Below are 16,418 nucleotides of genomic sequence, written 5' to 3'. Positions count from 1 at the left end.
TATTTTCATGATTTAATAGTTCCAAAGGTGTAAAATGAAATTAATTTGCCCTAAATCAAAATTAAATGAGATAACATAGTATATATTTAAGCAATTTTTCTTTTCGGTTGGTAATGAGAAGGTCCTTCAAAGTCAAAACTTAGATCTGAATATTACTTTAAATTTTAAGTCAGCCTTTTTAAAACCATCATGCTAGAACTTTCGTTGGCTATGTTTTTGTTTTCCTAGAAACTTCCTAGTTATTTTCTTCAATTTTCTCCTTTTTATTACATTGTCTTTCCCATTTGATACTTACTACAAATTGCCTATTCAAATTTAATCTGTTAGCTTGGGAAAATGAATCCTGTTTTCTGTTGAGTGTATTGATTTAGAGTAATCAACTTTTTTCTTCATTTGCTTGCTTGCTAATTGGATCATGTAAGTCCCTCTGGGAAGTTTTAACAATTTGTGTTAATATTTTAGGTGATTAGTAACCTTCAACTCTATTATATTACTTATCATTAATAAAAAATGCTAGTGTCCCGCTGGTATGGCTTAGTGGTTGAGCACTGACCTATGAACCAGGAGGTCAGAGTTTGATTCCCAGTTAGGGCACATGCCCGAGTTTCGGGCTCTATCCCCAGTAGTGGGTGTGCAGAAGGTAGCCAATCAATGATTCTCTCTCTTCTTTGATGTTTCGCTCTATCTCCCTCTCCCTTCCACTGTGAAATCAATAAAAATATGTATTTTTTAAAGGATGATATTCTTTATATAACCAATAAGCAATTAGTTTTGACTTCTTATTAGAACTTTTTATGACTGTTAAATTCAGTCATTTTCTTAAAAATCATATTTTTATTGATTTCAGAAAGGGAAAGAGAGAGATAGAAACATTTAGTGATGATATAGAATCAGTAATCAGCTGCCTTCTGCATGCCCCCTACTGGTGATCAAGTCCTGATCAGAATCGAACTGTGACCTCCTGGTTCATAGGTTAACTCTCAACCACTGAGCCACTCTAGCTGGGCAAAAGTATCATTTAAAATCATGTTAACTGGAAAACTTGGAAAGTATAATCTTTATTTCATGCAGAATGGTGAAATGGGACTTATCCTATAAGGTAAATTAAATCATAATTACATTCCACCTTGTCCCCAAATTATTTAATTGGCTAAGAAATTAAAAGGTAGGAAGGGTTCTATTATTTCTACAGATATTTGGTAAGCTATAATTGAGAAGAAAGTTAAAGTAGTATTAGATATGACAAACTACATAATAGGAAATGTGTAACCAATACTATATATGTAAACACTCAAAATGTATTTTCCTGCATATTTTCTACACCAGCCTCCATCATCAAATAACTATCAATTTAGAATTCATTAAGGTGTCAAGGAAATAAAGTTACCCATTTCTTCCATAATGCTTTAAGTGTTTTCCTGCTAGATAGCAGGATAATTAAGAGGTATGAAACTTTAATACCCTTTGTGGTTTTCTGATTTGCAGGTGTAACAAGTAATACTCTTCAACCTACTCCACAAACTATTCCAGCCATTGATCCTGCACTTTTCAATACAGGTTCCCAGGGTAAGTCAGCTAAGTGTTTTATAAGTTACAATGTATCTTTTCTTTTGGGGTATTGTTTTGTAATTTTATCTTAGGAGTGTCCAGGTAATTTGAAACACATTTCTTTGAGTGCCATGTTCACTAGATTCTTCAGTGAATCAACATTGTTTCATTATATCAAAAATACCTAAATCTCAAAGCATTTTTTTTATTTTTATAGTTTCTTTTTTTTTTTAATTACTGTGTGTATATATATATATATATATAGTGGCACAAACATGTAGCCAAAGATATCATGGAAGCTAAGATTAGTTTAGTTCAAGATTGCCATATGTTGCCCTGGCCCAGTGGCTTGGTTGGAGCATCATCCTGTACACCAAAAGGTTGTGGGTTCAATTTCTGGTCAGGGCACATTTGTGGTTAAAGGTTTAATCCCAGGTCTGGGCAGGTATGCAAGGCAACCAATCAGTGTTTCTCTCACATCAATGTTTCTCTTTCTCTCTTTCTCTCTCTTTCTCTCTCTCTCTCTCTCTCTCTCTCTCTCTCTCTCTCTCTCTCTCTCTCTCTCTCTCTTTCTCTCCCTCCCTCCCTCCCTCCCTTCTTCCCTCCCTCTCTCCCTCCCCCTCTTTCCCTCCTCCCCCTCTCCCTCTCACTCTCCCTCTCTCCCTCCCTCTCCCTTGAAAAATCAATAAAAATATATCCTCAGGCGAGATTAAAAATTTTTAAAAAGATTGCTGCCATGTGTTATGATTATGATATTTTTCATCTGTACTGAATGATCAAATTTTCTAGGATGAGAAACTAATTGAAAATAAAAATCTCTGAGGATAATTATTTTGATTTTTTTTTTCATAGGTTAGGTGATTTGTTTGTTGATTTTTTTTTTTTAATTTTACAAATAGTAGTAGTACATATGTCTCCTTTTTTCCCCCCATTGATTTCCCCCCGACCTCCTTTACCCCACACACACACATGCCTTCACTTTTGTTGATTTTAATCTTTGCTACTTATCCAACTTTTCTGTTATCTCCCCCCCCCCCCCCCCCGAGTCCATGGTGGTGTTTTTGTTTTGTTTTATTACAACTGTTTTTATTTATTTATGTATTTATAAGTTATCATTATTGTTGAAACTATTATAGATGTCCCTTCTCCCTCCCCCCCCCCCCCCATTGACTTCCTCCATTAAGCTCCCACCCCTCCCCAGGCCTTCACCACATCATTGACTGTCCATGGGTTATACATATATGCACCTTCTCTCTGAAATTTATCATGTTTCTTTTGGTCTTTCTCATTTAGTTATCACCATATGTCTGATGGGATTTAGTCCTCTTTATTTAGAATGAAAACCTTACTCTACTATTTTTTGTTACTTAGTTTGAGTTTGTATTTCCCCTGACTATGTCTGCAGGTCTGTTTCCCACGTGATTTTTTTATTCTCCTAGTGAGAATGGAAACTGCATTAAGCTACCTGCCTCTAAGTTGTGGAACTAGAACTAGAAGAGCTTTATTTAGAAGGGTGATGGGAGGAGGTGACACATCTACCATGCTGGTGCCATTATGAACATAACATGGATTGATTACATTGTGTTCCTCTAATTCTGCATTCATTTGGTTTCTAGTATGGCAGCAAAAATATTTATTTATAGTTGGTTCAGAATTTAATGAAAGTTAGGGGACATGAGAGTTTGGAGCACAGTGCATTCTCTATTGAACGTAATGGTGTCTCCAAATACTAAAGACTATGTTGGTGACTATACATTTGAATAGATGCAAAAATATTTTAAAGATTTATAAGCTGTAATGTTAATGAAAAAAAGGAATGACTTTTACATGCTGTTGGTGGGACTATAAATTGGTAAAGCTTTTCCCATTAGCATTATGTCAGTATCAATAAAATATACTTAGACCTGGGCATAAAATGTATTTACAGAGATATTTATGTAATAGAAATCATTTATAGTAACAGAAAATAATCTTAGGTGCTTATTAATGGAAAAGTAGTCAATTATGATCTATACTAACGAATACTGTGCACATATTAAAAAAGGGTGTGATTGGGGTCACATCATCAGTCACATTCTTTTTTTTAATATTTGCACACCCAAGTGTCCATCAGTAGATGAGTGGATAAAAAAGCTATGGTACATTTACACAATGGAATACTACTCTGCCGTAAAAAGAAAGAAAATTTTACCCTTTGTGACAGCATGAATGGTCTTGGAGAACATTATGCTGTGAAATAAGCCAGTCAGAGAAAGACAAGTAACATGATTTCACTAAATATGTGGAATTTCACAGAAAAAACTGAACTGCCAAGCAAAATAGTGATGGATGCAGAGAGAGCAGGCAGATAGCTCTAATGGGGAGGGTAGGACGGGGTGTAGAGGGGTTGAGCAAAAAAAAGAAAAAAGAGAGAACTCAAGTATAACAGTGTGTTTGTAGGGAGGGGATGGTGGAAGTGGAAGAGGGCAGAGAGAGAATAAGTAGTGATGGAAAAATAAATAAGAATGTGATAACTCTTGTGAAAAAGTCTAGACACAGTAAGTAAAAAATCAAGTTGCAGAACATTGTATAGTATGGCCTGTTTAGGAAACAACAACAAAACGTTTAAAACAACTATATCCTAATATTTGTATATATTTGTTTAAATGCATAGGAAAAGCCTAGAGAAGTCACAAAAATAAATAATGGTTTCATATCCACCATATCTACCATCACTATCACTTCTAGTACTTTTACTACCCCCTTTTCTCTTTAATGTTTAGTACTTCTTGCCTTTTAATATACACATAATATGTGTGCATTAAGTATTGATATATTTTAAATGTTTTTGTAATGAATTTTTTGCTATCTCTGGAGAGGAGAATGGAATTGGAAAGGGTATTCGAGGCTCAGTATTTACTTTTTACTTTGTGTACCTCTCTATATATAGCATTAGAATATGAATAACAACTTATAAAATTTTTTGAGAATAGAATATCTAAATGGCATTTGCATAGTTTCTGGTGTAATGAAACTCTACCTCTAATCATGGCTGCTATTGTTGGCATTAGGAAGTGTCATGTTTTGGTGGTGCCTGGGTGGAAGGTAAGGTTACTGCACTATGCTTTACAGCTACCTCCAAGATTCACTGCAGGTCAGAGGGCTCCCCTCCGGTCATGCCTGTGCATCCACTGAGTCAGGGAATAATAGAGTATATTAGGATCAAAGAAATTACCCAAGGTTCTTGACATGAATTTCTAGAACTACCTGGTTAAATAGAAAAGAAAAGAATCTCAAAGACTCATTTTGGAAATATTTACAATTAAGTTTTATTCCTTGGAAACTTGATAATTCAGCCTTGGAAATGATTGCTTATGCCAACTGAGCATGCAGGGATTTCTCTTTATACCGAATAATGTGGCCTTTGATTCAGTGCTGACCGAGGCACTCTTTCCACTCTACTGGAGAACTTGATGGATAGCTCTAGCTGTCTTCTGTGTCTGTTCTTGTCCTGCCCTGTGAAGGAGAATCAGGTCTGTGGTTCAGACAGTCTTGTCTGAAGCCTAAAAGCACATTTTTCAGAAAAGAGATATTATGTTAAACAACCTCTCTAATCCTTTAAACACCTTTTAGGGCCACAATATTCTCTCTGTCTGGTTCTGATTATGGGTTCTGGCAAATTTTAATGATAGGAAAAAACAACTTTTATTTTGGTACATTAAGCAGTGTTTACTATTTTTATATAAAATCAAATAAAATGAAATTGAACTGTTTTTCCTTCCTATGTCTTTTCTACTTCCTCTGTTTGGTTTTAAATGCTAATTTAGAAGAGTCATAATTAAAAAATAGACTTTATTTTTATTTAAAATTTTAATTAAAATGTTTTATTTTAATGATTTATATATTATTTTTTTAATATAGGAAAGCCTAAACTGTTATGAAATATCAGAAGTAACTATTGAACTGGCTTAATAAGTTATTTATACTTCTGAATGTTGAAAATAAATTACATGTCTAAGTATATAACTAAATCATAAGTTGGTTATTATTTATTTTTTGAGTTACAAATTTGTCATACATATCTATTATATTTATTACATATATATAATTATATTTTAAAATACTTTTATTTATATTTTATAACTATTAAAATATTTATTTTATAAGAAAAGTCAGTATTTTGGTATTAAAGTAGTTTTATCATTGGTAGATAAGTTCAGTTATAAACCTAAAATAGTGACTGAATTCTTGCCACTATACACATTTTATCTGATTAATAAAGAAGTAATATGTCAGCAAAACAGTGCTAAAGCTAATGCTGAAAAAATAAGATTAGTCCTGAGCATTAGGACTTTCTTCCAGGAAATCCGGTAAATTCTGGGCGGATGCTTTTATTTTTAAAGATTGCCCTGAGATATGAGGTAGGATATTAAAACATAAAATGAGTAGATTCATAGTAAACTTGATTTTTAAAGGTGTCTCACTTACTTAGAAAGTATGTATATCTTAGTTACTAGTCTCTTAATATATGTTGAAAAACCATTAAAGAATCTGTAGGTATTTTCAAGAAAAAAAAATACAAAGTGAGGCATGCCTGACTAAATTATCTAAGGAACTGCAGGATAATTATTTAGGTTTAATGGGTAACAAAATATATTATGTTTGTTCTAGTCTTCCCCTAGCCTTCTGATTAGTTCTCCTAGAATCCTCATAAAATTTCTAAGAAAAGGTGTATTCATTTCAAAAGACAAAATACAAAGTATTTCATTTTATCTTTAAAAGTATATATTCAGGTATATTCAAATCCTAGATTGAATGACATGTGTTTAGTATTATTAGGTTGGGCTCTACACATATCAACCATTTGCTGAGAAAATAATTTCGGAGATATAAATTGTAAGGGTGGTTTACATGCTAAATTGTGTAGTTTAATTATATAAAGCTTAGTTAAACCTTAGAGATTTTTGTATGGGTGGCACAAAAAGATAAATTTTTGTTTATATTTAAAGGAGTTAAACAACTTATGTAAAATTTTCACATAAAGTTTGTTATTTCTTTCTTTTTAAATTGAGGGTTAGATTTCCAGTTGAAATGAGGGTTGAATGGTTTAGTCTGTGTGTATTGTTCCATGAAAAGAGAGGCAGAGTGATTCTAGCATAAACACCAAACCCTTGTTTCACAGAGTATAATTTTTTATAATTAATTTTCTAAAATATAAAGAATTCTAGTTTATTACTTCTGAAAGGAAAATCTTGCTCAAGTAAGTTTTTATGTATTAGTATGTATGTGCTTTATATTAGTAATAAAAAATAATAGCATGAAAAATTGATTTAAAAACAACTGGGATTGAAAAAATTCTTTATGTTTTTCCATAACCTCGAATATTTTCTATAATCTTGAATTTAAGCTTTTTCCTAGCCTGAACAGAACACTTTTTATATTCTTATAAATATCAATTATTCTTTTCTTCTAGGGGATATCTGTCTAACGCCCGAGGACTTTGCTAGAGCTCAGAAATACTGCAAATATGCTGGCAGTGCTTTGCAATATGAAGATGTCAGCACTGCTGTGCAGAATCTGCAGAAGGCCCTCAAGTTACTGACTACCGGCAGAGAATAAAGCCTTTGTACAGCAGATCCATGCATTTTGGCTTACAGAACTAACAGTCCATTAGTCTCTATCTTCTGCCTATCAGGAGCACAGTTTTAAGGAAGACTTCAGTTCCATTGACTATAACAATGAAATCTGTGTCTATGTATCAGATTCCTGTTGAAGCATTCGTCAGCAGCCTCAACCAGTTTTTATTGCCACTTAGTGGATCCAGTAATCTCTGGGTGTATCGGGCTGATGTTAAAAATGCCCATCGAACTCTACCAAAAAATGAAAATACAGTTCTAAAACATTTATTGGGAATAAGCTTTGTACCTTAATTTACATGATTTAAGGAATATTTTAATTTATAATTTGAACAAACAGAGCATAATACTTTGCTATAAAATTTTAATTTTAATAAAAATGGCCAGAACATTCCAGATTAGAAATCATCCTTTTTGTTTTCCTCAAAACTTATAAAACAGGTATGAACATCCTAAATTGTTAGATTAATCTGAAAGAGATTGGGTTCAAAATTCCATTTATATTCATGTTATAATATAACTACATTAAAAGTTTAAATTTTCTTGGGAAAGAAGATAAGGAGGTAGAATCACTTTTAGACATAAGAAAGATGTTGGTTTCCCAACTGCTTTTCCTTATTCTTTGAAGCTTAAGGTGAATTGGTATTTGTTTCATAGGCAGCTTGACTGCATGTATTAGAGAATGAAAAAAGTTTTAGTAATGCCTGGAAACCTGGTGCTTTAAGTTAGGATTCTCCTCTGCTGCTATGGAATGGTTCTCTAGAGTGTTTAGCTATGAATGATGCAGAAGTTTATAAGAAATTAGATTCTCAGTTATGTTTATAAGTTTTATGGGGAATTTTGGACTTAATGTGTCACCTGCATTTGTGCTGTGTAAAAAATAAATGCAAGGATTCTTTTCACTAGTTCAATTTACTACAGAGCCAAATGTCTGTTTTAATTTGCATGCTACAATTGTCATTTTTAAGTCATTATTTTTAGTTACAGGAATATGATATTTCTGTAGTAAGACACAATTTTCTTTAAAAGAGAAAGATAAATTTGGTTAATTTATTTGTAATGTATCTGGTCCATTTATTCCACTAAGATTGAAATACTTTAATATATGGGTCAGCAAACTATGGTCCGTGGCTTGGCCACCTGTTGTTCAAATAAAGTTTTATTGAATCAAAAACGTACCCATTCATTTGTTTTATCTGTGGTTGTTTTCCACAACTGCAGAATTGTATTTCCTACAAATCTAAAATATTTACTATTTGGCCCCCTAAGATGAAGTTTGCTGACTCCTGATCCAATAGTCTATCGGAAAGGAAATGAATTATTAATTCCTAATCATTGTGTCTCTCAGTTTTGTTTTTTTTTTGCATCAGTGTAATGTTGTGGTATAGGTTTGATAGAATGAGGATTCAGACAGAATAAACTGCTCTAAATATTTAAAAAATAAGCCCCAAATAACATGCCTCCTGATTAATGTTCGTATCTTTCACAAATAAAAGTCCTACAGCATTTTATGGGGTTCAACATTTACATCTAGAAATCCAGTGCCCTGATATATTTCTTTAGAATTTTATTGCAGTAGAAAAGTGGCTATAATGATGATTAGTGCTTAAAAGAGGTAACATTTTTTAATTCAAATCTTAACATGTCTGGACACGAAAAAACAAACTGCCGCTTCTTATTTCATACTGTGTTTTTGTCCCCAGTTGGGAGAAGAAGGAGGGGAGAAGACAGTGTGGGAACCCTGGAGCCTCCTGATAAGTGGGCCGTGGTGTGACAGCCCTTATCTGTAAGATGGAAGCAACACCACCAGACACCTCAGAGTTTGTTCTGAGAGCTGAATGAGGGAGTGTACGTCAAGTAGTCAGCACATAGTAGCAATCTACAAGTGTTCATTGTTAACAATGTTATAAATGTTAATAATAATTTATTTCCTGAATTTCAGGAGATCCCAGTTGTCTCTGAAATTCAGGAAATAAATTATTTATTTATATTTATTATTGCCTAAAATTGCTTTCTTTTATGGGGGATTAAATTATAAAGAGATTTTTTATTGTACTTCTTCCTTAAAATCTAAGACGAAGTTAGAAATTTACTGATATAACACTAAGATGGCAATTTTCAGTTAGTCATTCAACATGTATTTATTGAGCAGCTACTTTGTGCCTGATAATTGTCTTGCGTAAAAAAATTGCTGAAAACAAGAGGGGGGGAAAACTGCCTCATAGACTATATTTGAATGAAAGGTAACAAACTAAATAAAAAGTATATCATGTATTCAACCAGAGATTTTCAAAGGGTAATTGTTAGAAATGCAAATATCAGTTCCTACCTGCCCCCAGTCTCACCCTATCAGAAGCTCTAAGGGGGGGAGGGGTCCCTTTTTGAGTTTTAAGAAACAGAAGAGATCAGCCAATTAACTGCTATGTATATATGCATAATGCATGGGCTTGGACAGTGGGGTGGTGAGAGGCTTGGGGAGGATGGGAGTGGGCTGAAAGTTTAATGGGGAAAAAAGGAGGACCTATGTAATACTTTCAGCAATAAAGATTTTAAAAAAATTTTTTTTGAATAAATGCTTCAGATAGTGCAGCAGTCCCTAAATTTGAGCACTACTCAAATCAGAAACACTGAGTCTGAGAGAAGAGATTCTCCTGAAACTGATTCTCAGAGTGTGGGCCCTGGACCCCCCAGCATCAGCCTCACCTAGGAACTGTTGGTGATAAATGCTATGGAGAAAACTAGAATATAGGAGAAGGAATGCTTAGGTGTGTATAAATGTACATATTTACATAGGATAGGCTCACTGAGGAACATTTTTGTTTTAAAATTTATTGTTGAAAGTATTACAGATGTCCCCTTTCTTTATCCCGCTAACCCCCTCTACACCATCCCCATCCACTCCCCAGGCCTTCACCACACTATTGTCTGTGTCCATGGGTCATGCATATATTGTAGATTATTTGGTTAATCTCTTCACCCCCACTCTCACCCCAGCCTTCCCTCTGAAGGGCATGTGAAGGAAAAGACAAAGATGTTCTTGGCAGAGAGAGGTAGATAAGAGAAGGAAGGGGTCAGGGCATAAGAGAGGTAGATAAGAGAAGGAAGGGGTCAGGGCATAAGTTCTTGTGAACTTGGTAGAAGGTTTATGACCATATGCTTTTACTCTAAGGAAGATGGGGAGTTACTGAGAGGTTTTGAACAGAAGAGTATCTGATGTGACAACTTTTAAAAGGATCATATTGACTACTGTGGGAGCCCAATTAAGAATATTGCAATAATTATAGCTGAGATATTCCGGTGGCTTAAGTCATGAGTAGCAGTGGAGGTAATAAGATGTAATTGGAATCTGGATTTTTTTTTTTTTTTTTCTTAGTAGAACCACAGTATTTCTGATAAACTGGATCTGAGAAATGAGCCAAGGAGGAGAGAAGGTTTAGGACCAAGTTTTAACCTGAACACCTGACAGGAATGAACAGTCATTAGTTGAACTGGGAAAAGTTGCTAAATTCTGCTGACTTTTAGGCTGAAGCACAATGTTTCCAAGTTCTTGTGACCATCCTAAGTGAAACTGTTTGATAACATTGTTTTGTCAATGCACACAGAGGGGGAAGAAAAATAAGATAAGTTCCATCTACATTGATTGTCACAGACATCTCACTAAATCACTGCTGACCTGGACCGAGAGCCAACCACAGTTCCCATGGTTAGCATGGCCAAGGAAGTTTGCGGGCTTCAAGATTACACCAAGAAAAAGACCCCAGTTACAATTCTTGAACATTAACATCCTCAGGTGATCATAGAATTGATCTATACTACTATATGACTTGCACTTCTAGAAATTTGAGGTCACTACATACGTGGTAGGTTATACGCTATTCTTTCTAAAGAAAACTCTCAGCAGCTTTGTCATAAATATCTTGAACTCTTAAATGAATAACAGTAGGAGTGTTTTGCTTATCTGCACAGCTTCCTCTCTCTACCCATGTCCCCCTTTTTAAAAAACTTTACACATTATGAACCAATACAACTGGATCAGATCATCTAGTTTGGACCACAAATAAACTACCAGTAGAAAAGTTCTGTTCTTAAAAGAGATCACAAAAGACAAAGACACTCCTCATGGAGATATGCTGATCTGGTTGGTTGTAATCTGATGTCTACATAGAATTTTGAGATGGAAAGCTCATTCATTGGAGTATACTTAAGTAAGTAATTCCAAGTAAGCAATGCTTTAATAATCTATAATAATAAAAGTGTAATATGCTAATTAACTGGACAGCCGAACAACCTGTCAGGGCTGAGGCAAGCCTCCAAGGTTGCTAGGGCTGAGCCCCTTGCATGAATTTCATGCATCGGTCCTCAGTAGTAATATAATAGCTATCATTGAGTGCTTACTAAATGATAGAGCATTTGAAGGAAAGAAAGAAAAAGATGTTCTTGGCAGAGAGAGGTAGACAAGAGAAGGGGTCAGAGGGTATATGTGGGGAAGACTTGTAAACTAGTCTAAGTATTTTATGCACATTCATATAATCCTGCCAATATTCCTGAGAGGTGGGTTTTGTTTGCCTCATTGTTTCTGTTTTACAAGTGAGGTAGCCACAAAGTAATAAATTTGTCTGAGGCGGCACAGATAATACTGAAAGTTTCTAAGCCCACATTACTTATTTCCTACAATAAATATCATCTATATAGGTAAATCATCAGTTAAATTGTTATGAGTACAGTGAGATGTTTTAAATTAACTTCACATTACCAATGCCACTAGTCACAATCAATGTCACAATTTCTCTCATTAACAGGTGTAATAGCTGGATTTTTCTATAATCTGGCTCTGTGTTCCAATAACTAGGTGGTAGGCAGTGAACACAGGGCATGAGCACATTCCCTGGAGCCTATGGCCTGAGAGCAAATGGACTGCAAGTCTAAGGAGAAAGCAGGACTTGAATAGCTGGTGCAATGGATTAATATCTCAGAGAAGGTGAAACACATCACTGGAGAGTCCTGAGTTTCCCAGACAAGCCTGTTTTTTCTTTTTAAGTAACATCACTATTTTTATTTTAAACATACATTTATTTTAAACATCTTCTTTTAAGACATTAGACAGCCTTCATCTTTTAGGAAACAGATTAGGATGTGGACTTCAACATAAATATAATAATAATATTTATTATGAATTTCCTCAATTAAAATGTGACTAGTGTACTAGACCCTTAAAAATGATTCTTATGACCCTGAATAAAACCAATCTATTTTTTCTTCGTGCAGTGTTTTCCTATTCCTCCTCCTCTTTTTTTTTTTTTTTTTCTTCCTTTATTTTCCTTTGCTTCTTTCTTTTTTGGAATGACTTTTAAATAGGATGATATGAAAATAATCTATGGACTGCTTTTCTCATAAATGGAGATTTTATTACTATAGATGTGGGGACTGAAAACATGTCTGCCTTTTGTGATACTAAATTTAAAGGGGATAAATACTGGGGATTAAAAAAAAAAGCCCATGCATGCCTTTAGTTATTTATAAACTAGAAGCCTGATGCACAAAATAGCCAGTCTGCACCCTCTCCAATCAAGGACTACCCATGGATCAGGCCTAAACCAGCAGCTGGACATCCCTCTCACAATCCAGGAGTGCTGGCTCCTAACTGCTACCTGTCTGCCTACCTGATTGCCCCAACTGCCCCCCATGCTGGCCTGGATACCACTAACTGCCCTCCCCTGCCAGCCTGGTCATCCCCAACTGTCCCCCTGTGGGCCTGGTCGCCCCTCACTGCCCCCTCTGCCAGCCTCATCACCCCATGCAGCTGGCTGTTCAGTCATTTGGTGGCCCCCTCACTAACCTCCCTGCCGGACTTGTTGCCCCATGCAGCCTGCCAGCCTGCTGTTCAGTCGTTACTACATGACCATGTGGCCTATTGTTACTGTGATGGCATCCTGGACAATTTGTTTACTTATTTATTAGTATAGACGAGTAGATACATTTAATGAGTAAATATACTTATTGATTCTCTTTTCAATACATTTGCGATACTGTTTATAAATATTCCCTGTTATTTTAAATATTTTCAAAATTAATTAGCCTGAAAAGTTTTGCTATAGTGACTTAGACTTTTTTTTCCCAAGCTGCTTGATTAACAAATTAGTTCATTATTTATTGGTACCATTTATTTTAAAAAATCCTAGTATTGCAGTAGAATATCATAGACAATCTTGTTAAATGTGTGTTTGTGTATGCATATGATAAACAGTGATGGGCAAAAGTAGGCTTGCAGTTGTTTGTATTGAAAAAGACATGCAGATTCTGATTATTACAATAGCTTTATTAACTCAAAAGAATGCCACAATGCAACTGTAAGCCTACTTATGCCCACAACTGTATTGTGATTCTTTTTTTAAAAAAAACAAACAAAAAAACCTTTTATTATTGCAGAAACAATTATTTGCATTGTGGAAAATAAGAAAATTTAGACATAAATTTTCAATAAAAACCATAGCAAAATCAGCAGTAACACTGTAATACATATGCTTTCTGTGTGTTTATGTGCAGTTTAACCTGAATGAAATCAGACTTTATATACTGTTTCATAACCTGTGTTGTTTTTGAGGCAATGAATCTCCACTTTCCTTTTTAGTAAATCTTCATCTCATCTAATACCAGAACATATTCATATTTCCTGAATTGATGCTCAAGTAGCCATTATAACTGATTCATCCCCACATTTCATCTGGTTATGTCTGTTAAGTCTGTTTTATAATCAAGCCCAGTCTTTTTTTTTTTTTTTTTTAAACTGACACCACTGTTTAAGAGACTAGACCAGTTTTGTATATCTAGACTAGTGGCCAGGTGCATGAAATTCGTGTATTGGGGGGGGGGGGGGGGCCTCAGCCCAGCCTGCACCCTCTCGAATCTGGGACCCCTCAGGGGATGTCTGACTACTGGTTTAGGCTCCATCCCTTGGGGCAGTCGGACATCCCTCTTACAATCCGGAACCGCTGGCTCCTAACCGATTACCTGCCTACCAGCCTGATCACCCCTAACTATTCTGCCTGCCAGCCTGCTCGCCTCCAACTGCTCCCTGCCAGCCTGCTTGCCCACAACTGCCCCGCCCCGTCCCCACCCCCACCCCCCGCCAGCCTGCTCTTTCCCAACTGCCCCCTCCTGCCTGCCTGAATATCCCCAACTGCCCCCCACTGCCAACCTGCTCATCCCTAACTGCCCCCCCCACCAGCTTTGTGCCCAATTGCCCCCCTGCCAGTCTGATCACCCCCAACTGCCCTCCCCTCCTGGCCTGTCGCCCCTAACCACCTCTGCCTCAGCGCGCCACCCCCCACCTTTGTCTGGAAGGATGTCCAAAAGGTTTCCTAGTCTAATTAGCATATTATCCTTTTATTAGTATAGATATGCAACCTAGCTATCTGGTTCTTCCTTTGGATTTGGGGCTCTTTTTTATCCCCAGTATTTCTTGTGAATAAGTTACATGAAAAGGCTTGCTGGTATTTAACATATTAGAATTATCATATAGCACAGGTCGTGTTGGTTGCCATTATGTGCTATTATGTTGAGTCATGTCAGTAATTTAAAATCTGGTTGACCCACCCTTAAAGGTACTAATGGTACCATAAACACATTCTACTTCCTCCTTTGTTCAGCTATGTTTTCCTCCTGTTGCTAAAGCTTTACTTTGGCATTATTAAAAACCCAGCTTCCTGTCAACCATTAAACTAATGTTTGATTTTTAAAAAACAAAAACACCAATTGATATGTTCTGTCTGAGATAATACTTAATTGGATTTGTAAAATTATATTTTTAGTTCTGTCCTCTGTATTTATTAAGTAGCATTATTCTGTAAAGAAGAGTTTTTGTTTTTTAATTAAATGGGAATATTTGGTTACTCTGAAATATTGGCAAGGCAGAATAAATGCTTAATTCTTTCTCTTTAGTTATCATCAATTTTCAAAGTTGAAGTTCTAGTTCCACCTCAAATGGTGACAATTTTTTTCTCTTTTGAATATTATTATGTAGAGGTATATTTTCACTGATTTGGTCCATCACAGCTATTATCTATCTTTTTTAAAATATATTTTTATTGACTTTTAGAGAAAGAAGGAAAAAGAGAGTTAGGGAGATAGAATTATCCATCAGAGAGGAAGTCATTGATTGGCTGCCTCCTGCGCAGCCCCGACTGGGGATCAAGCCTGCAACCTGGGCATGTGCCCTGTCCGGGAATTGAACTGGTGACCTCTTGGTTCCTGAGTCAATGTTCAATCACTGAGCCACACCAACCAGGCTATCTATCTCTTTTTTTTCACACTTTGGCTGGTGGAATGATAGAAACTTTCCCATCTGACTCCTCTGTATACCCTCACCTTTTTTTTTTTTTTTTTCAGTTAAAACTTTTTAAAACTTTATTGAAGTATAATTGACATACTAGAAATTATATGTATTTAGAGTATACAGTTTGCTGATTTTTTTTATATGTACAGGGGTGGGAAAAAGTTAACCTACTTTTGCCCACTCCATATATGTATCAGATAGTAATCCTCTTGAAAATAATTTTAGAATTATTTGGCATAAAAAGCTAAGAAAATCAGAAGTTTCTATTCTAGTAACCCAAGGGCACAAAGTTTCATTAGAATTCTCTACGGCTCAGAAGCTTAAAATCTAATTAGGGTTAGATTTGCACAAATCTAATTAGGGATTAGACATGCACAAATAAACATAATTGGAGGCATAGCTTTAAGTGCCAAAAAGAAAATACTCATGACTTGCTGCTGAAAGTTAGTAATTTATTTTCTCCAAATTGTGGAAGCTGGGGCAGGACATTTCACTGTGAGGGCAGCATTTGAGTTGCCCCTTATTGCAGTAAACTGAGGTGGATACGTAAGATCAAAAGAAGGCATAAAAGGAAAATATATAATGGGTCTTTTGACAAGAAGGAATGAATTTTATGAGGAGTGTGTTTGATTTGGTCACTATTTACCTCCTCAGGAAAGTCTTAGTGTTTGAACATTTAAATTTCTTAACTATTTGGTGAAGCTGAATAATTCTGGAAACTTGAATTTAGTCCTAATGAAGTGTTAAAAGTTTTATTAATGCTGATGAAGGTGACATAAACTATTTGGTTCATGAACTCTTAAAGATGGAAGGACCCTTAGAGATGATCTAATCCGATCTTTCCATTCTAGAAAGGACATGCAGTTACTTGCTCAGGATCTCAAAGCTGGTTGTTGGAAGAGAAAAGGAGAAAAAAAATTCCA

At 35.4% G+C, this 16,418-nt stretch overlaps 1 protein-coding gene and 1 long non-coding RNA gene across 2 annotated transcripts in view; one reads left to right on the top strand and one right to left on the bottom strand.

Annotated features, from left to right (window-relative positions):
* VTA1 (vesicle trafficking 1) overlaps positions 1-8,607 on the top strand; it is a 46,510-nt gene extending 37,903 nt beyond the window's left edge. Inside the window, exons 7-8 of the mRNA XM_084889330.1 lie at positions 1,486-1,566; positions 7,001-8,607. Coding sequence (XP_084745456.1) covers positions 1,486-1,566; positions 7,001-7,146 — 227 coding nt within the window. The 3' untranslated portion in view covers positions 7,147-8,607. The remainder of the gene's footprint in view (positions 1-1,485; positions 1,567-7,000) is intronic.
* The window catches only part of LOC311625246, a 149,323-nt gene that overhangs the window by 31,853 nt on the left and 101,052 nt on the right, over positions 1-16,418 (bottom strand). The gene's annotated exons all lie outside the window — the stretch shown is intronic.

This window comes from Pipistrellus hanaki (genome assembly GCF_964339955.1).
Source record: "Pipistrellus hanaki genome assembly, chromosome: 7".
Taxonomy (NCBI): domain Eukaryota; kingdom Metazoa; phylum Chordata; class Mammalia; order Chiroptera; family Vespertilionidae; genus Pipistrellus; species Pipistrellus hanaki.
The sequence above is the reverse complement of the archived record's forward strand: the minus strand, read 5'-3'. Positions and strand labels throughout refer to the sequence as shown.